General features: G+C 38.7%; 2 protein-coding genes and 1 long non-coding RNA gene across 6 annotated transcripts; 1 reads left to right on the plus strand and 2 right to left on the minus strand.

Annotated features, from left to right (window-relative positions):
* The first annotated feature begins 109 nt into the window (after positions 1-109).
* LOC102720174 lies at positions 110-4,354 on the plus strand. 4 transcript variants are annotated; one of them, XR_423780.3, is made up of 5 exons: positions 111-359; positions 1,155-2,475; positions 3,468-3,566; positions 3,846-4,047; positions 4,199-4,354. It is a non-coding gene; the product is annotated as an uncharacterized LOC102720174 (long non-coding RNA). The 4 variants fall into 4 exon arrangements; XR_005812470.1 differs by having other exon boundaries at positions 110-359; positions 3,846-4,354; XR_001551074.2 differs by lacking the exon at positions 3,846-4,047.
* On the minus strand, positions 3,963-10,684 carry LOC102719892 (protein EMSY-LIKE 3-like). Its single transcript, XM_006660423.3, has 10 exons — positions 10,593-10,684; positions 8,974-9,182; positions 8,773-8,882; positions 8,456-8,699; positions 8,155-8,379; positions 8,011-8,079; positions 5,048-5,290; positions 4,905-4,973; positions 4,778-4,841; positions 3,963-4,324 (listed from the first exon to the last, which is right to left on the minus strand). Exons 2-10 carry the CDS (start codon positions 9,058-9,060, stop codon positions 4,206-4,208), a joined length of 1,230 nt encoding a protein of 409 aa, XP_006660486.1. The 5' UTR covers positions 9,061-9,182; positions 10,593-10,684; the 3' UTR covers positions 3,963-4,205.
* A 3,738-nt stretch (positions 10,685-14,422) lies between these two features.
* LOC102720353 (AP2-associated protein kinase 1-like) lies at positions 14,423-18,934 on the minus strand. Its single transcript, XM_006660424.3, has 7 exons — positions 17,974-18,934; positions 17,184-17,349; positions 17,052-17,102; positions 16,701-16,883; positions 16,469-16,574; positions 15,471-16,198; positions 14,423-15,219 (listed from the first exon to the last, which is right to left on the minus strand). The coding sequence occupies exons 1-7, from the start codon at positions 18,441-18,443 to the stop codon at positions 14,791-14,793; spliced, it is 2,133 nt and encodes a 710-aa protein (XP_006660487.1). The 5' UTR covers positions 18,444-18,934; the 3' UTR covers positions 14,423-14,790.
* Positions 18,935-20,936: the final 2,002 nt, after the last annotated feature.

Genomic DNA, 20,936 nt, shown 5'->3' on the forward strand with positions numbered 1-20,936 from the left:
ATCAAAGAAAAGTAATAATAATTCAAGTGCAACCAAGGGTGCAAAGTTCCTTTTCCAAAATTAAAAAGAAAGAAAGAAAAAACTCAAATGGAAGCGAACGGAAGAAATGAGGTAGGAAGAAGGAAGTATAAGCCGTAGTAAGCAGTAACCACCCGCATTGGTGTACACGTCTCCATCCGTCTCTTTCCCCTCCTCCCTTCCCTTGCCAGCCCAAACTCCACCCAATCTGCAGCTAATCATCCATAAACTACTCTATCTCCCAATTAGAAAAAGGAAAGAAATCATCGAGAAATCGCCCATGGCGAAAGAAGAAGAAAAAAAAATCTTACAGAAAAAAAAATTAGGGGAAAAGCAGAGAGGTATCTGACCTGTGACCTCCCTTCCCCTGTGTGCTGGATCTTGTCTTTTGAGTCATGCTAGATGCTACTATCGTTCATTACTCTTTTCCAGCGATTTCTTGGTTGCCAACTGGTGTGGGCATCCGGCGTCGTCCCTAGATGTTCGCTCTTGTTGCGGATTTTTTTTTTTTTGATACCTTCTTGGCGGCTGTTCTTGGCATCTTTGCTGAATTTTTTTTTTTTTTTTTGCGCTTTGTGGAGCGCTCCATCCATCTGGGTTTTGGACGGCACATCACCGGATTTTGATGGCATCCTTGTATGAATCTTTGGGTCGATTTTCTTTATCTTGGCCTGTTTTTGAATTTTCGATATTTAGCATTTTTGCTTATTTTAGCAGAGAACTAGATTTTATTTTTTTCATCCACTTGATGGTGGGGGGTGCAATTTGGATAGGGATGGATCGGGAACTCCTAATCTCCTGTTGTTAAAGAGACAATCCTTTGGCCGATGACGTTGCGATGGATTGTTTCGCACCTCAACAACGAAAAATCTTGGGCATATTGGGTTGGATTTGGGAATACACGATTTATTGTTCATAGATCTCTTTGGTTTTGCAAAATCATGCGATCTCTTTTAGCCTTTTCTAGATTGGAGATTTTTTTTTTCATTTCTTGGTTTGATTTTTTTCTTTCTTTTGGGGTTTTCTTCATCGATCTCGTGGATTACATTCCCTTTCCGTCCCAGCATCTGCTTCCAAAAGTTGTACTAGTTAGTTAGTTACTCAAATTTGATCTGACTTCTCTTTTTCCTTATCAGCAACTTGGGTTGATTTCAGATGAGGACTACAAGTTGGATGTACCAATTTGATGGTATTGCAAATCTTTCTTGAGATGGGGAACGGCCTGTTTATTGATTTCGAGATTGTATACACCAAAGGTCAGGAATATTGCGCAATACAGTCACCCTTAAGAATGAAGTATGAAATCTGAGCCAGTGAACCTGTTTACTGTTTATTCCTTTCTAGTTCCACTTCCATTGTTTATTTAGAACCATAGGATTATGGGGTATAAAACAGAAAAGCTTCTTATTTAGTTTGATCGTGGTCATTGGTTCCTTCCTTCTATGAAGTACTAATGTTCGATGTTCTTGTGCCAATGTAAACTTCCATATATCTTCACCCATTCTTGTGTGCAAAAGGTACTCCATAGATCTGCAGCCACTGCTTTGTGTGAAGGCACATGCTTTGGTGGTAGTCAAGACTCAAGAAGCCCTATAGAATCTTTATCATCAATTGTTTATTTTCTTGCGCATATTCTAACACCCTTGTCTTTTCGCTTCTAATTATGCTTATAAGCCAAATTTTGATTTTTCAATCATAAATTTAGAGTTGATTTTGGGGGTTTGTCATCGTAATTTAGTTTTCATCCTTTGCTTTTAGATTGCCAAGAACACATATATAATTTTTTTTATTCATAAATTATTTTTTATTTGTAAATATGCCGTTACAGTGACCCCTAAGTATTTTGAGAGATGAGATGGCTTCACTTTTTTAAGTTAGTTTTTATTATTCATACTTTGTCTTGCTCAAGTCACATAAGATAGTTCAGGTGGATAAGGTTTGGCTTCAATTATCCAGTATTGCTTAACGTGCTCTATTCTTTTCCTACAAGGTGATGCTTGTTTTTTATTTCAGTTCTCACCGCAATCACCACCCTTTGTTTTCATGGGGAGTGGAGTGGACCTTTTTATCATTTATCTTTAATACTTGGAAAGAAACTTCATTGCCAAATTATTTAGTGTCTTCTGTGAAGAATGTAGTTGAATTATTGCTTTGTTGTCTATTATACAACCTGTATGTTCTTATTTGGCTCATGACACCTATTGGGATGCAGCGATCATTCAGTTTAAGAGTGGTAAAGAACACAATAGTGTTTATGTATTATTTTTTTTGCTCGGCCTGTAGCATGATGATGTATACTAGTATCAATTTGGGTGCTTTGGAACAGTGGTGTTTCTTTGTATAGATCTTGACATTTTAACGCTGCCTTGCACCAAACTTTATTGGCTCTACCAAAAGTTGGTTTATTTGGGAGATTCATGGCAAGCGTTTTGTTTCCTCTTTGGTATTTGCACTCAGGTAATTGTTACTTTTCATGTTTAGTCCTATACTTCTCTGTAGGTAGTACTTTCTTATGAAGTTCTTTGCGTAGTTATGATTGTCGATTTTTCTGTCTTAAATTAGATTTGATTGTACTCCCTTCATTACAAAAGTATAATCATACGAAAGTACTTTCCAATACAAAGCAAATAACACCAATTTTAAGTCACAAGTGTTATATACCAATGGACTAATTGTTGATTAAACTTTTATCCTAATGAAACAAAATATGCCCTATATTTTGAAATATAGTATTTTTCTTTGTTGTCCCTTAATACATTTCCTTATACTGTGTCCGTCCCGCTGGCCCTATATAGTGCTATTTTCTTTCTTGTCTTTCTGAGAGAATAATGAATTTGTTAGAAGTTGAAACATGGACCCAAGAAGTTTGGGAGATTAAAAATTTATTGTATGTGCATGTTATCACTATCAACTGGCATTATGTGGACTGTTATGACCTTAAAATTTTTTGTTCACCTAAAGTTTTCTCGTACGCTGGATATTTTGCTGTGGTATACACAATGCTCTGTGATTGTGCTAACTTGCATTTTCATATATCGTTATAAACCATAGTTCATCCCAGTATAGTGCAGTATTAACAGTGGATCACAAATTTGACACCAACCATGTCGCTTAGAGTACAGCTAGATTTACAAACTAGCTGCGGTAAAATGCCATCTGAAACTTACTACATTTTGCTTATTGCACACAGTTGAACCTTGTCTACAATTTACTGGTTTAAAAATTGTCTATTTAATAATCTCGGTTTATAGACACTTAATGGTAATTTAATGGCAATTTCATATCTATTTCCCTTGCATCTGGACAAAACCAAGACAAGTTTTGTAGAAGTTGATCCAAAACTAGTTTCACCAAAAGGACTAGCAGTTATCTGAAATGACCTATTGCTGTATGCCATTACTTGCATCTTATAAAGTAGCAATCTATAAATTCGTCTGAGATTTCTGCAGGGTTTTTTATGACGAAAACACCAGGAGAGATTCATGTGGATAGAAATCAGACTGCAGGCTTCATATCGCTTGCTTTCATCATGTGTGCCCTTCTGTAAGGTACTATGCCCGGCTTCTCTACTGTTATTTTGGGCGAGAGTCCTACACCATACATTGACCTTTTTTTTTATTAGCAGCATTGAGCTGCTGATGGATTATCTGCATTCATTTACAAGTTCTTGCTTGTTTCTGGTAGACGAACTTCACTATAATTCAGTACCAAGTAATTGCACAAGCAAAAGGGACTTTGTTCTCTAGTGTATCTTTTTATGTTAAAATGAAGTCGCATGTTTATAGGGAATTGAATTGTTTTAGTTCTTTGTTTGGATTATTTTCTAGGTCGGAGATTTTCCGTTTCGAGTATATTAACTTCCAAGTTCGCATGATTATGAATGGGGACGCAATGACGTTGTTATTTTGCGAATCCTGGAGCATATTTCTGTTGGCCAATATGCATGCACAAAATGATATTATCCATTAACTTGGCAAGAGAAGACAAAAGCATCACGAAAGTTAGCACCACATGTGGATATTTTACATGGTCAGGATGTTAAATTTTCTACAAAACAGCATTCGCATTCTCCAAGATAAATATAAAATAGGCCTAGAGCTAATTTCAGAACAGGTTTCAGTGGTATGATTTTACAACAGGCAGTGCTCTGATCTGATCAAATTCTGTATGCATGTTCCAGCAAATGTTTACACGGCATCAGCGCCTCCAACCATGTGACCACCATCAACAGCCATAGCGTCTGCATGGTTTGCTTGATGCTGGTTCCCAGCATATGGCGCGTTCCTTCGCACGCGATTGTGCTCATCTGCTTTCAACAAAAGAAAAGAGCATGTCACAATACATGGCAGAATGCCCAGGGATACCAAGCTAAAAGATATATTTGTAATATTTCATTTCATGGACAGCTATATATGCTTTTTACACATGTACAAGGCACCACAATTTGCAACCACTTGGTCATCAAAGAAACCAACGAGCATAGATATTAAGGGCGACTGCAAAGCATATTACTATTGTGGCTGCCGGTAATTCTGACGAACTGTTCATTAAATTACAAGAATCCTAACGCCCGAGAAGAAATAAATAAATACAACAAAATATACAAGATATGAAGCAACCGATGTACAACCATGGCAGTTGAACTGCTACCACTTTAGGCGCAACCCTTCTAAGCCAGAAACAGAAATAAATGTTTTCTGCAACATCAGAACGTTCATATCCTTATGGTCAAGGAACGAATAGATTAGTTAGTATTTACCACTTTCACCATCAGATGCCTCAGCAAGCCTTGCTATGGCTTCAATCAAAGATTGCTCTTGCTCCTGCAAATAATGATTGTTACTCAAAATGTAATGCACAAATAATATGCATAAACATTGTCTTACCTTGAGCGCTTTCTTTGCTTTCTCTACCTCCAGTGGATCAGGATTGTTAACACTAAAAACCCTCTCCACCTATATGAGAGAATAATCACAATAGTTCACATGGTTTGTGGTTATCAATAACCAAAAAATGTTACCACACTAACCTCTTTTATAAGGCTCTCGGTATGAAGTATATCAATATCATCAGAACTTCTCTTGCCAACTCCATTTTGTGAAGGTGGAAAATCCTTCCGGGACCCATGCTTTGGGACTCCCCTCCCCCTTCCTATACCTGGTGTTGGTCCACCTCGGCTAGATGTTTTCTTACCTCCACTACCTGGAGCACCTCGGCCACCCTGATATATCCCAGGGTCATCACCTTGCCATCTTATGTCTTCAGGTCCCATCTACATTTAGAGGCCCAAGCAATAAGAAAAATTCCAAACAGATTTTTTTTATGTACATTAGTACTTAATAAAGCCCTGAGCACAAAAAAGGGAGATATTTATAGCATGGACAAAATAGAAACAGGAATGATGATGAAATTGGACACAGTTTACTAAATTCCCCAGCAATAATGAAAAATAAAACAAATGCTTAGGCAAGTAAGTCAACAAGAAGCATATCATCCTCAGGGATGCATTGTTACCCAGACAATGACATACCTTGGATTCACACAATCAGTACCCAGACAATGGGATGTAACAGATTTTGAAGATTCACGCATGTAATTCAGCTTCCAAAGAATTGGACAAGCAAAATAATACACAACATTCTATCTAGGGCTGGGATGATTTAGTAAAAAAATGGACAGAGACAACACAGGTGACTGCGAACTTTCTAAATACTAACATTTACATAATACCAATCTATCATCGTAAAAATTCCAACCTAAATCTGTTACTATACACAGAGAGAAAAAAGATACAAAATAAGCTGAAAAGAAATTACAAAGGAAAGAACGGAAGGATAAAGCAACACTTCCCTTAAATCTCTTTTATAATCACAATAATGGGTTTTCAGCTGAATTTTTGCTGGATGCTCGATTAGATGATTACATCATGATCCAATACACTGGCCAAATTTGTTGCAATGAAAATGGACCCATAATTCAACAATGGAAGATTATATTGGAAATGCAATAGCTAATTTGTCTTTTCCTTTTAGTCCATGTTTTATTCCTAAACTATACGGTTGCAAAGTTGTAGGACATTTCAGTGAAAATGTAACTCTACAAATTGGAAGAGAAAATATAAAATTACCAAAAAAAAGATAAAGTAAACCAAAGTTTTAATACTAAAGCCTGCCAGCTTTGAGGCTATCACAACCACAGCCCACCTTTGAATTCCTGGCAAACTAAATCTTTCCTTTTAGAGCTTCAGAAACTAACTCTAAACTTGCTTAACATGGAGATATTTGGTAGAAGGATTTAAACTTGCATTGCTGGAGAATGTTGCCTATAAATGCTGAAGAAATGTTTCCCAAAGTGGAGAGATAAATTGGTTCTCTTGTCAGCAAGCAAGCGGTTTGTACTTTGTAATCAGTCTGAACTGAGCATCTTGATTATCCATCCTATCGAGTCTAGAATCCTGTCTAAGGCTATGTATCATCCTTTTTTTTTTCCATGAGACCTTATTGGCCAAATAACCATGCACTCACACTCCTCTCTGTGTTACTCTTACTCCTACAGGAGGTATTTGACTAACTGGGCTAACTATCCTCACTGGGCTAAGGAAACTAGGAAAAGATCCAATTGCACACCCAAGTATCCGGCATCGCATTGCTACAGATAACTCAAGAGGCCTCATCATCAATCCAGAAAGTTTGCAAGATTTTCACTGGAACTGGTTCAATTTCTAGTGGAATCCTCTAAAATTTCTACAACGTTGCAAAGGAGGCCTGAAAAATTTGACAGATTCTACATATTCACTTAGGTGGTGTTTAGATTGAGAAAATTTTTGGGAGAAGTGTCACGTCAAATGTTTGATCGGATGTCGAAAGGGGTTTTCGGATACGAATAAAAAAACGAATTTCACGGCTAGCCTGAAAACCGCGAGATGAATCTTTTGAGCCTAATTAATCCGTCATTAGCACATGTTGGTTACTGTATCACTTATGGCTAATCATGGGCTAATTAGGCTCAAAAAATTCGTCTAAAGATTTCTTTCATAACTGTGCAATTAGTTTTTTGGTTCATCTATGTTTAATGATTTATTTAGGTGTCTAAAAATTCGACGTGATGTTTTTGGAGAAAAATTTTGGAAACTAAACAAGGCCTTAGATTATCAGTGCAAAAATGTTCATGTGACAACTTTCAAAACAAAATGATGGACTGCAATTTGGCCAGAAAATGAAATGAAACAATGATGTGAATGTACTCTTCACAATTCATCGGTTGCAAGTAGAACACCTAATATATTGAATGGGCAAAATTAATAAAAATGTAGGTAGCGATCTTTGCTATAGACCAAACAAAATAAACCCAAAACAAACTGGTAGCATAAAGACATGAGCACAGTATATGCATTGGTCTGAAAAATTACTCAAAATTTACTCAAGAATGAGGGAGACTCCAGAACGGTGTGCTGTTTCAGTATGGTATAGGCCTGATACAGGTCTGATATCCAGTATCAGCCTATTCCATTCCAACGGTATACTGTTTTGTAGCATTTGGCATATTTAAGGATTTGTCACTCTTAGAGCGGCACTTAATCTATATGCCTATGACATCATAGACACAAAGAATGACAAATCATTAAATGTGCTACTGTACCAAGTGGCAAATAATCAAATGCCTCGTAGCATTTCTCCACAAGATAAAAAGAATGCAATAGATGTACATGGTATGGTCAAGTTGACAATTTCTCTGAACATTCAAAAAAAAAGTTTTTGACTGTTGGTTTAATTTAAAAGGCAAAAGAAAATCAACTGTTTGAAAAGCTAATCCTGAAGTATTGACAACTATGAAATCTTAATCTACATCAATTTCATCTGCAAGCATTTCAACATTTCAAAAGATTTTTCAATGCTATGCCCCCTACTACCCCCATGCCAAGGAACAAATAAAAACAGAGAGAGAACCTGAAGTGGAGAATTTTCAAATTCTCACAGGAAAAAGGTTGCAAACCTGTTTAAGATCAACCCACTCCCACGATTCATTAGCTGTATTAATGTCATAAGCCAACGCATAAAGATCCTGCAATGGAATCCCTTAGAAAAGCCCAAAAGCCTCAATCGACAAAACTGTAGCCATAATGAGATAAGAACAAACCGTTGCTGGATTATAATCAGTTATAGTTGCTTCATAGAAACTGTTATCTTCAGGCCACCGACTCATGACTTTACGGTTAATTAATGGATTAATACGCAGGGCTTCAGAAGGTTCAAAAGAAGCAATGCCAACAGGAAAGTTTCTATTCATATGTGGTCCCCTTCCACTAGGACCTGCTGAAGATGTCATGGCCTTGACTGAAGGGCCCCCTGGCACCTTCTGACCCTGGAAGCACATGAAACTCCATCAAAGAAGCAGGATTTCCTTTTTAAGAAGAAGCCATCAGAACTTATGTGCTTACAGGTTTTGCCTTTTTGCCTTTAGTTCCTGATGAAGCTCCTTTTTTAGCTGTTGAAGATGACGGTGGTGCTTGTAAAGCCAGCTGCTGTGAATGCATAACGGGAGGCGGTGCAGGCAGGACCGGAAAGGATTGAGATGTCTTTTGCCTCTTACGGCTAGAGGTGGTAGGGCTAGGCACCAGATCATGTATAGGCTGAGGATTACTGGGTAGCATTGCTTGAGGCCCTCCTGCGGATCTCCATTCCCTTCATTACAAGGAAGTAGAAATTCAGAAAGTTGAAAATAGAACACAGATGAATATCCCTTTGTATATTCTACCTTATGCTACGGATAATATCATCACTGTTAACCCGGTTTAGTAGCTCCCTGTGGTCTTCGTCAGATACCCTCAGCTCTTTCCGAAGTTCTGTTATGAGACCTTCTTTCTCCTGAAAATGAAAAGAAGCTTTGAGAAATAATGTTATGGAGCAGAAGAAAGACCCAAAAAAAGAATAAAACCATAGTTTAATGGTCAATAACCCATGTAATGGCGTCAGACTGGGCTTTAAATGCACGAAGAACTGAGCAATATGCTTCTTGTTCAAGGTGATGGATTTGCGTTGCCATATCAGTATGGACTCTAGTGTATGAACCGGCAGTAACAATAGCTCTTCCATTACCACTGACACGTCCACTGCCTCTAATACCCCTACTGTTTGGATATGGTGGTGGAAGATCATCAGCAGTTCCTGCAGCCAACATGTAAAAAACACCATTTAGTAAAGGGTATATAACAGTGACAGCAGCTTTGAAACAAGCTTTCCTACATTGCTAGAGGACTAGAAGAAAATAGCTCATATTGTTAAATGAAAATATGTTTCAAGAAATAACATGAAATACAACTCAAAATGACAAGCATATTCATCAAAATCCTATAGGTTGGTAGACATACTAACTACTATTAGGAGAAAATTGTGAAGCATTAATTCCAAAAAGGTGAAAACATGTGGCTATTGTGTAACAAATCATACTTTTTTTATAATTTAGCACCAAATACTATCACAATTCCCATTATCAAGGAACACATGTAAATCATAATGTGGTTCAGCATAATTTAAATAATCCTCGATTGGTACAATATTGGCTTGCTGCATAGAGAAGTTATAAATTTCTTAAGTCACTAAAGGGAGCACATTTTTTTGCAATGCTAGGACCTACCAAAAGAATTAAAATAACTTCTTTATTATTTTTATAGTGTCATAGTTGACCTCATTGTTACTTCGTTATGAGTCCACGCAAAAGAATTCCTTTTGTTTATCAAGAAAGACTATTCAATATGCCTAGAAAATTGCTTACTAAAGTCACGTTAAGACTAAAGTGGAAACCATTTCATATCAAAAGCTCCAGAACATTAAAAAAAATCACATCAGTATATCAGCTACGGAAAGAAAAGGTAAAACTTCCCAGCTGAGTAAGAGAAGGATGCACCAGGTATGGTATATCCCCTATACCACAGAAGGAACTTTTCAAGTCAACTCCCATAGCAAGCTGCTTGAACGCTATGACAGAAGGTCCAAAAGGGCAGGTGCCCAACTGAATCATTATGTCCAACCCAGGGGAAACCAACTGACAACAGGCCAATCAAATTCGCACATGAAAGAGTGATGTTCTCCAAACAATTTAACGAAACCTAACTCCCAAGTCCCGATAAAAGACTATACCCTATATCATATTCTCCAAATCATATTGAATTGAAATGAACTTTCACTATGTACACTAGGATCCCACTATGCACCTGCACGAACAAACACATACAAGTAGGTTAACAAATTCAACGAGAATCCGTTCGTTAAGCCACACTCACCACAACCTATCGTTCTTTCCCAAGTTAATTTCACGAGACCTCGTAACCCAAAACCCCCTACAGGCAAGCTCAAACCCTAGCTCCCTCCACCGTCGACGCTCGCAATAATGGCGCCCAACAAAACCCTAGCAACCACGCGGAATGCGAGACCTCGCAACGCACCTCAACAAGGACACCACGGGCCGTAGCCACAGCCGCGCGCAAGAACAAGAAAACCCTAGAATCGCAAAACCGGGAGGAGGGGGGGGGGGGGGGCTGAGAGAGACCCTCCCCCTCTCTCCCCTCGATTACTCACCGCTGCTGTCGGAGGGCTCCCCGCCGTAGTCCACGGACTGCGGCGGGCCCCCGCCGGGGAGCCGCGCGCGTGCCCCGGCCAGAGCTGCACCTGAAACAGACTTCCACTGGGGGAAGAGGAGGAGAGCACGGGGGGTCAGCGGCAGCGCGCGCGTGACGAAAGAAAGAGGGAGAGATATAGATGATCCGAACCGGATCCGCCTGCGGCTCACCTGCGGGGCGAGGGGTGGAGGGGGGGGGGGTCGCGGCGGCGGAATCCGGCGAGATTTGGGAGGTGGCGAGGCGGTGGAAGCTGGTCGACGAGGAGAGAGAAGGCGGAGGAGGAGAAGATGGGTCAAAGGGTGATTGGACCACGCCCGGTATCCTCACCGCCAATCGGAACGCCCAGCAAACTCGTTTTTTTTTTTCCTTTTCAAATTAGTGATCTTATTTTAATATTATCTTTGTTTCGTACTCCCTCCGCCCTCTAAATGGATATCATATAAGGTCTAGGTGTAAAGACTAAAAATTTCTTTAATTAGTATTGAAAAACTAGAGTTACAAATCCCAAACTGTATGTATACATGCATAATCGAAATTTGCAAATCACATCAAAACTGATTGAGTAGACACATGTATAAGCATTTAATGTGCGTGTTAACTAAAAAGTTTTTCATACTGCAATTAATGTATAATAGGCTCTCTTCTCTTATATGATGATCAATTTGGGATTTTCAGTTTTCTCTTATATAATGATCAATTTGGGATGGAGGGAGTATTAGTATAAAACTTTTAGTTATACTTAGATTTATCTATTGAATAATATATATTAGTTATTTATGTCTTAAATTCATTATTATTTATATGAATCTAAATGTTGTAAAGTTTTATACTTGAGGTAGTATATAATGTCATTGATTTTTGGCGCTATTTATCTATCAAATTTTTTATGTAGATATAATAAATATAAGGTATAATGAAATACATCCGATAATAAACTCAATGCTAACAAAATAATGATAATTACATAAGATAATTACTAAAATTTACAAAATAATGGTCAAATGTGTGATGAAAAGTCAATATCGTAAAAATATGAACGGAGTATTTCTTTTATATATTTCCTTTTTATAAATTCCCAAGATACAAAGAAATTCTAACATTGAAAATTTGTTCTAAAATATCAATTTTTTCTATATCTAAGTTGTTTTCCGACCAATCACAAGCTTGCAACATGAAAGTTTTCACATATTTTCTCCTCTCAACTAATCACAATATCCTCATTTAATTTCCTGAATTTTGTTAAGAGTCCTTATTCTCGTACAAAAGGAGTAATGCATCTTTGCTACACAGAGATTTTAAAAAAAAAAGTTTTCTAGGATATTTTTACGATTGTAAATTATTAAGTCCATAGTGCATGAACTTATATAATGGATGTAAATAGGTAAAAGAATTGATTTGTTCATTTAGTCTAAGATCAAAGTAGCTATACACTATACAATACAAGGAAATTGTGGTTTGCTTGACTTTTAGGTTTATGTGAGGATTTTAAATGTAGTTTACCTATCCTCAATCTCGAACAAATGGAAAACTTAATTAGCCTGTTACTGAAAAATAAATTAGCATGAGATAGTGTAGGAGAGAGAAACAGTAAGACAGGTGTTTTGGGTAAAAGGTTGTTGATTTACTACGGAGTACATGGCATTCTCATCAATGTAGAGCATAGTCGATTTACTTGTTTGCCCTTTCTAGCCCTAGTTTACACTAAGTAAAGTTATTGCATTGGTAGAAATTTTTAGGGGCTCTTTAATTTATAAGAAAGACATAAGAATCTTGTAGGATTTAAATCCTACGGAAAATTTTATATTTTATCCTTTTGAATAGGGAATTGAGACTTAATAATCTTATGAAATTCCTATGGAATAGCTGCACGCAATGGGATTTTAGAGGAAAGTTTGCATGATGCCTAACCTTATGGACTTTTTTCTCTAGTTCCCTCTCTTCTCAATTTCACGTGTTTTTCTACGGTCCATTCAAACAGTATGTTTTATGTTTTTAATCATTTTCTTTTACACTTGCTTTTTTTTGAAAATCTTATATTTTTTCTAGTTCAGCGCTTTTCAATCGTACGTTTCAAAGAGCCTTTATAAAATGTCATGTTTCATGCGCTTGCAATTTACTTGCACACAGCTCCATCATGGTCAAGAGACGAAGGCAACGAGATGACATATATAAATCCATATGTGTATATCAGATTTGATCTCCGTTGAATGAAGTTATGCACCCACAAACTCCACCAAGAATTTCATGGAGTAGTCTAGAAAACTAGGGACTAAAAACCGACATGTTTCATGCAAATAAATCAAAAAACTATACACTGTTAATATTTTAAATATTGCCTAAAAGAAACAAATTGTATATGTATTGTTGTTCTCTAAAAGTGGCATTTGGTATTTTTGCAGACTACAAGGCGCACACGTATACTCCCTCTGATTATAAATGTTTGTCGTTTAAGAGAAATTTTACTAAACTTTTAAAACTAACCCAACAATGACTTCTCAAATGTTCAGTTCTAGAATTAAAAAAATGGTACATACTTATTCTCTTTGAAAAGTACTACCATGTACCCTAAACATATTTTAATATAAAATTGTATGGCCACCGTTTCAAAACTTTGACTAGATATTAGTCTAAATATCAAAATATCAAACTAGTGCAATATTAATGAAATGAAATGAGATTTAGTAAAGATCTAGTATGGGGACAATTAATTAGAGAGGCAGTACAGTCACACCATCATCTTCTTTTAAAAGAGTTTATAAATTCAGGTCATAATATGCAGCAATCAAGCAAGTGTCCTTCCATTTTGTGGACGGAGGTAACAACTTTGCATCAGCTTAAGTAGTAGCTAATTGCCGGCCTCCGGGCCGGTGGGATCTTAAGCTCATGAACAGGCTGTACGTCTTGTCATATCAGCTGGCCAAGAAAGTTGGATATACATTTTTTTTCAAATACGGAGATATAAATATGCGCTAAATTTGTTCATGGCAAAAATAGAGGCAGCTTTTGCCTTCCTCGCTTTCATCTTCCTATTCCCACCACGGCGAGCTTGGCGCCGGCAGTGCAAATGGAGGTGATGCACTTGCTACCTTTATCAGTCGGTATCTGATTTTTTTAATTGCCAGGTAGAGCAGGAGTGGCAGCCAGGGTTTACGTAACCATGGAGACCTTTAAAGCCGTCTTCCGGTGGAGCACGACTATAGTGATTTTTTTTAGTTTTGTATAATTTTGTGCCGCACGAATCGCAATCCACGATTTTGCGTAATTTTGTGTCATGATAATCGCGATAACTGTGGTGGCTTCAGAGGTGGTTCGGTGAACCCTGGGGGCAGGTGCCTTGGTCATATCCATGTCTGAATTCTAACATCTCAACCTTTTTTTTTATTGTGTTGTTCTATTTCATTGAAGATCATCAGTTTCAGAAGGAGCAAAGCTGAAAGTGACCAGATTGTGATAAGGATTGCTGAACTCACAGACCTCTTTGGAGTAGGTCATCCACTAGTCCAAATTAGTACATCATGGTTTTCCTCGAAAATATCATTTAAGAAAATCAGTTGTCCAACTCATTGAGTGATTCTTCCTTTAGTTTCCGCTGCAAGATAAATTAGGACATGATTTGACAAACCAGTAAGGCCAGAACTCCTTGTTGCCCTTTTTAAAGCTAACTCATTGCTTTGGACAAAATCACAAAGTATCTGATTAATATCTGGTTTAATTTGGAATTACGAATTTAAAGTTAACTAAGATCTAGCGGCCTTTCAATTTTGCTCAAACAGGGCAATGGATTCCAGCAGATTAGTATCTGATTCTGTAAAACAAGCTATCGACTACAGGGAGGGAAAAAGAGCTGATTATGTATTTCTTGACCCATGTTTCAGTAAATATGTGCAAGTTACAACTTACACGTGCCCTAAGTTACAGATCGATGCTTTTGCAATGCAAATCCAGCACCAAAAAAATTATACAGAACCATCACCGAACATACCTACATAGTTACATCATTTCTGGCATACCTGGGATGCGCACTTCATCGTGCTTTTTGTCAATACCACCATATATGTACCAACTCATCTTGATCCTAGTCCCTCACTAACATATATGACCATATTTCCTAACATTTCTGGCATATGTATCACTGTATCTTCATTGACAACAGTACATTAAAATCCAGTCCATCCAGCCGGTTGGTAGGGTGAATCTTGCCTTGCTTCGGCCTTCAGAGCATTCAGAGAAGGAGAGCCATTACCCAGATTTGACATCTTGGAAGACTGAGAACCATTCCCTAAATTTGACATCTTGGAAGGTGCGGCTTGAGAAGGCGCTGCCTTAAAGCTATCTTGACCGAAGGCAAACGGGTCAGCACTAGAGCTTGTGTTAGACTGTCCAAGGGAGCTGGCTTTGTTGCTGTTTGATGCCCGCAGAGTGCGAACTGACCTTGGGTGGGCACTTTTCACGGTCACAGCCGCTTGAGCTTTTGGCTCTTCAGGAAAAGCTGACCATGGCTTTGGATCAGGGCTCGGTGTCCCTGGGCTTGACGTAAATAGACCTTGACGCAGTTCTGGAGGAGTACCTTCAATCTTCTCTCTTGGCTGTGATAATACAGTTCTATATTAATAAAGCAGCTTCCTGACATATATAAAACTGATAGTGCTAATGTGCTATTAAGTGTACATGACTCTAGCAGTAAAGAGTAACAAACAATGTCAAATAAGAAAACTGGTATTTCTGAGGACTTCTCATGCGTTAGCAAGTTAACCAGGAGAAATCAAAGGTAGAAGTGCAGAACCATTGATGCGGACTACAGTGAAAGCATAATTTATGCATGTAGGAGTAACCATACCGGAGTATCAAGGCTTGTAATGGGTGGGGAGAGTTCAGCCTTCGGATTTTCTTTGAATTCTTTCGCAGACTGCGTAGCAGAAGCTGTAGCTAGGGCTTGTTTAAGTTCTTGAATCTCTCTCCTCTGAGAAGAGCAAATGGCTGACAGTTTATCAAATTTCAATGAAATTTCTTCCTTCTCTAAGTTTGCTATCTTCAATTGTTCCTTAAGTAAATTTACTTCAGCCTCCAGCTTCTGCTCTTTCAGTCTACGAGTTGCATTCAAGCTACTTACATTGTTTTGCAATTTCACTTTAACATTATCAAAGTCTGCCACAAAAGAGTTAAAATTGGTAGCCTGTACAGTGGTTTTATTTTCTATTTTTGCTTCTTTGGTCTTCTCTAGCCCATATTCCGAGCCATTAGGAGAAAACCTAATTTCGAAATCCCCGGGCGAGCTATCAACTGAGGCAGAAAGAGATTGTCGATATGTATTATGCGTTGGAGTGTTATGGTTCTTTGCTTGTGATTGCATTGAGCTGATTTGATGTGTGGGCTCTTGATCAAAATCTGATCCCTTCTCATCTACAAAAGCCAGTTCTTGGGCATGCTGAGTTGACCAAAACGCACCCATAGAACCCTTGCTCTCAGCAGGTTTTGAAGGACCATGAGACCTCAAATCGGAAGAATACTCGGGGGATTGGCTCCTCATATTGTCCCTTGATGGTGAAATGGTCGGTTTCCTCAGTGCTGAAAAACACAGTTTTTTATTATTAAACAAAAATAGATGGTTTTTTCTTTGCGCAGAAAATGAAATGTTTCATATGCAAAGTCGAGATGAAAGAGCTAAGCAACTACTGGAAATAAGTTTCTTTTGCATTGCACTATCAAAGTAGATTAAATTTCACAACACATCACCCCCTATATATGCTAATCCCTCTATATGGGTCAAACAGGAACACAATAAATCAGTAGTTCCAATAATCTGAAAAATAAAAACATAAAAATTATGGAAATAACCTTCATCCTCAGTAGTATGTGACTCAAACGCTGATCCAGATGGAGATCCATCGGGTAAATCCTTTTGAAGCTCCAGCGGAAGTAACTCATTGACACGAAACCACACCTAATGGTACATGAAATAAAATTAGAGAAACAGAAGACCTTTTATATTCCACTTTTATGGAGCATGAACTAATTAAGACCAACCTAAATTCATGGAAGTGAATGGCCAATCAAGCAAAGCCCTTGCCTGTGTAATGTCTGGTCTGGCATCTGGAGAAGATTGAAGCATGTCTTTGATCAGACTTGTAATGGGGGAACTGTACTTTGGTAACTCCGGGATACGATAGTTCCCATTAAGTATCTGGAGCTTTGATTCTCCATCAAATGCTGATTTTAAGTAGCAGATTCTATACAGGAGACATCCAAGAGCCTGCAAAGAATAGCACATTAATCCATGGTATCACTATTTAGTAATCAGATACAACTACATACAGTTACAAAACATCAAGAAAAGGGAAATTTTAAACTTTAGTACCATCCAATGAACTTTCAGTTAGAAACATAACATTGAAGTGCAATTAGTACAAAGATGATTTACCCATATATCTACTTTTTCGCTGATAACCTCTCTCCGGTACAAGTCCCACATCTGCAATCAGCAAACATTTTACCAATAGGTAAATAAGAAGAAATTCCTGAGAGCTCAAAAGGTGGTATGTACAATCTAAACCTCAGGAGCTCTATATGCAGGAGTTGTGTGCTTTCGAATATTATCCTCTTCAATGCCCATCTCCTCAGGTTTATCAAAGCACTTATGGTTGGTTGAAACACTACCAAAGTCACATAGTTTCCAGGCCCCATCACCACCAAGAAGAACATTTTCAGCCTTCAGGTCCCTGCGCAGGGATTATGTTAGCTGTGACGTCTATCAAACGAAAATCAACACAGCAAATTTATTATTATAATTCTTGGGTTTCTGTGTGTGCTTTCTCTTCTTCTTCTTTTCTTCTTCTTCTTCTTCTTTTTTTTTTTTGAGAGAGAGCAGAGGGGTTCGAATTGATAGGAACAGTAAAATAAGGACATGAAACAGATAAGTCCAATGGGTTTTCCATTTGCAATCTACAAGTAACTAGAACTTGTGCTGCCAGAGATGAAGCTAAGAAAATGGAAAAGCCAAATGTAACAGCATGAATAATTTGTAAGATTAAGCGTGAAACTATGGATGTAAGTAACAGGCACCAAGCTGTATTCAGTTTGCAAGGCTGTGCAAGTGTGGTAATATGATACAATGGTACAAATGCAATGCCATAATTAAGATATGATAGAGCAACAGGCATAATTTTTCGGTTGTTTCATTGCTTGTTAGTGGACTATCTTTGCATCTAACTGAACAAGCATTAATCACAATGAAAAGTTAGTTGAAATGCACTAAAATAGAAACTCAAGAAATCGAATTGCTCGACGCAAACTATTCACATAGAAACACATAGGCCATACAAGGTCAGAACATGGCGGCACACCTGTGGGCAATAGGCGGCGTTTGGCAGTGCATCGCAAAGACAGCATTGCAAACATCCCGGAAGATGACAGCCACCTCCTGTTCATCAAAATGGGCAGCGCCTCTACTCTCCAAGGCAGCGACCAACGACTTATCGCAGAACTCCATGACCAGCAGCGCCTCCCTCGCGCGGCCGCCGGCATCCAGCACGGCGTGCGCGACGAGCGCGACCACGTTGGGGTGGCCCCTGAGCGACCTCATTGCCGTGATCTCCCTGCGGACGAGGCCGAGCGAGTCCTCGTCCTGCACCACCACGTGCTTGAGAGCGTACTGCCTCGCCGGGCTGGCCGCGTCCCTGGCGAGGTACACGCAGGAGAAGCCGCCCTCGGCGATGGGCTCGCGGACGTGCACCCTAACGTTCCCGACATCGACGGTGCGGCCCTCGAGCCCGGAGGGCTGCTCCCTGGGCATCAACTGCTTGAGCCTCCACATGATGATGGTTGATGGTTGCACACTGACTGAATGAATCCCCACACCCCCACACAATCGTGAAGCGATCGAACGAATCGAATAGCTTGAACTAGCAAAAGCTAATACAAATACATCAAACTAGTAGGATCAAACAAGAAGCAACCCTACTACTTCTTGGATTGGTCAAGCTGGTCGGCGACGCAGGATTAGGAGCCGAGCTTAACCTGTTCCTCCTCCACCCCCACTTCACTCAGATCCAGCAGCCAACCTAGGAAGCTAGTGCTAGCTCTTGGCAACCAGACGTGCGATGGGAATGGATCTTGGTCGGGCCAAGAAAGCAAAGCAAACCCCCGCCGATGAGCAGTCCGTCGGGGTCGGGGGAGGAGAGGGCAGCCTCACCGTGGGATCCAGCCGGCGGGGAGGGGAGGGGAGGGGAAGGGAAGGGGAACGGGTCGTCCACCCCGGTCCTCCGGCTCGAACTCCGCGTGGCGTGGGGAGACTGTTTCCCTCCCAGCGCTAGCTTCGTTTGGTTGCCTGCCACGCCACCGAGCTACGGCCGCCGTCAGCTGCTGGATTGGGACGGGGATGGAAGTGGTTAGGTTACCTTTTTGCGCTTTACTGGATTTGTGTTGTTATACTGCGATCGTTTTTGACGATAGTTTTATTGTCATTCACTTTATAAAATAAGCTTTTGATTTTTATGCGTGAGTATTTACATGGTTAAAGAACAACTAAGAGATTAAAAATAATTAAATTTTACATCGTTGGAACGAGATGGTTTTGATTTTTTTTATGGTTAACAAATAGAGCAGCCGAGGGGAGATTTGTGCAATAGTGCCCACTGCCGTCTCCATCACATATAATAGTCAACGGCGGCTAATTTGGCGGTTGTCGTTCGGACAAAAAGAGATCCCATCGATACAGGCATATAGCGTCTCTGCATGTGGATGAATGGATGGAAACTACAGTAAACCTACCCAATAGATCGACCCGTCCTTTTTTTTTGTTTGTAAAGCATATAGGTAGAGATAGAATATCCCGAAGAATGTAAAGGAAGGGATGCCATGTCTTACGAAGGACCATCGTAGCTAGCTCAGACTAGGAAAGATCTATTGTGCCTAAAAATGAACGCATGCCTTCGAGCACATAAAACCGGGCTGGGGTACAGGGATATAACGACATGCAACGTTGGACTTCATGTTCATGTTCAACCAGCGAAAATTTATGTAGAGTTTAATTCTTTTGACGATAATGTATAAACGACAAAGTCGACATAAACATCGGGTGATATTTTACTGCTCATGCTCTACAAATAAAATAAAAATCTTAAAAATACTTGCAAAAAGATATTATACCAAGGTTTCACGTTATTCGGGAATAAAATGTAAATCTTATAATAATTAAGCAAATATTGAGTGTGATATTTTTAACTAATAATGTCCTTAGTACCAAAATATAAATCTAATAAAACACACAAATCTTCTTAATTTACCATGTAATACAAATAACAATGAGGTTAGTACCTGCTACTAATATTAAAAACAAGTATGCTCTTTCCATCTACTAGAAAAATTATGCATTTACCCCTCCTACCTAAGTACCTCTATCAATACTTAAATATGTTTTACGGGCCCAGTTTTATCGTGGAGTGTTAGATTTTTCCTATTTTTGGAATGCAAACACCTTGAAAGTTCTCAAAATTATGTTAAGCTGCTGAGCTATGTTAAGGTAAGCTAACCCCGTTCTTGTAACCCAAGCCATAAACAACCTCGCTATTTATTGGAGTTTGAATGTTTTAGCCGTTAATGATCACTGTGATTCTCCTAAGATGGATTTTGTAGGCAACATGGATTTTATGATGATCATCCCTGCTTTTAGTCGATTTTAGCTTGTTTCTAGCTACTAATGTTCAGGTCCGCATTTGTGGTCTGTAGTCTCAACAACTTTGATCTGTTGTTGCAGGCTTTGCAAGAGATGATTTGTCACTCGAGATGTTGGGAATTTGTAATGTGCCACGCACATCACTGACTTAAGAGGTGATTGTTTGGCTTATTAAGGGAAAGAACTAAACAATATATTTACAAATAAAAAATATTTTGTGAACAAAAATCTGATATATATGTTGTTAACGATTTAATTGACAAGACTGAAAAATAAATTACGATGAAAAAACTTTAAAATCTACTCCCAGTTTAAGATTGAAAATTAAAATTTTATCTTATAAGCATAAGCAGAAGTGAAAATGACGGGATGTTAATCAAATTTGCACCATGGATGCTCATTGTTCTTTGGCTTAATAAAAATTTGGCATGTAATCTTCCTGGACCCCGCAACATAAGAAAGATAAGATATTTTAACAGCTTGAACTTAGGTCATTGTCAGCGCAATCTTTCATTTCACAGTTTTCAAGTATGATATGTTAGCATTCTAGTTTTGTTTTGTGAAATAAAAAGGCATCTCTCAGCGATCTCTTTTATTTCACAGTTTCATAGACTTTCTTAGGCAACAGTTTCA

Source organism: Oryza brachyantha, chromosome 9 (genome assembly GCF_000231095.2).
Source record: "Oryza brachyantha chromosome 9, ObraRS2, whole genome shotgun sequence".
NCBI lineage: Eukaryota > Viridiplantae > Streptophyta > Magnoliopsida > Poales > Poaceae > Oryza > Oryza brachyantha.

What these genes read in the sequence shown, in the direction of transcription:
- LOC102720353 (XM_006660424.3), bottom strand. Translation starts at nt 18,443, where the DNA reads ATGTGGAGGCTCAAGCAGTTGATGCCCAGGGAGCAGCCCTCCGGGCTC. An exon ending in GCGAAAAAGTAGATATATGG is followed by an intron (nt 16,884 to 17,051) that starts GTAAATCATCTT and finishes TATTCTTTGCAG; the next exon opens with GCTCTTGGATGTCTCCTGTA. An exon ending in TTACAAGCCTTGATACTCCG is followed by an intron (nt 15,220 to 15,470) that starts GTATGGTTACTC and finishes GTATTATCACAG; the next exon opens with CCAAGAGAGAAGATTGAAGG.
- LOC102719892 (XM_006660423.3), bottom strand. Translation starts at nt 9,060, where the DNA reads ATGGCAACGCAAATCCATCACCTTGAACAAGAAGCATATTGCTCAGTT. An exon ending in AGTCTGACGCCATTACATGG is followed by an intron (nt 8,883 to 8,973) that starts GTTATTGACCAT and finishes TTTCATTTTCAG; the next exon opens with GAGAAAGAAGGTCTCATAAC. An exon ending in AAGGCAAAAAGGCAAAACCT is followed by an intron (nt 8,380 to 8,455) that starts GTAAGCACATAA and finishes ATGTGCTTCCAG; the next exon opens with GGTCAGAAGGTGCCAGGGGG.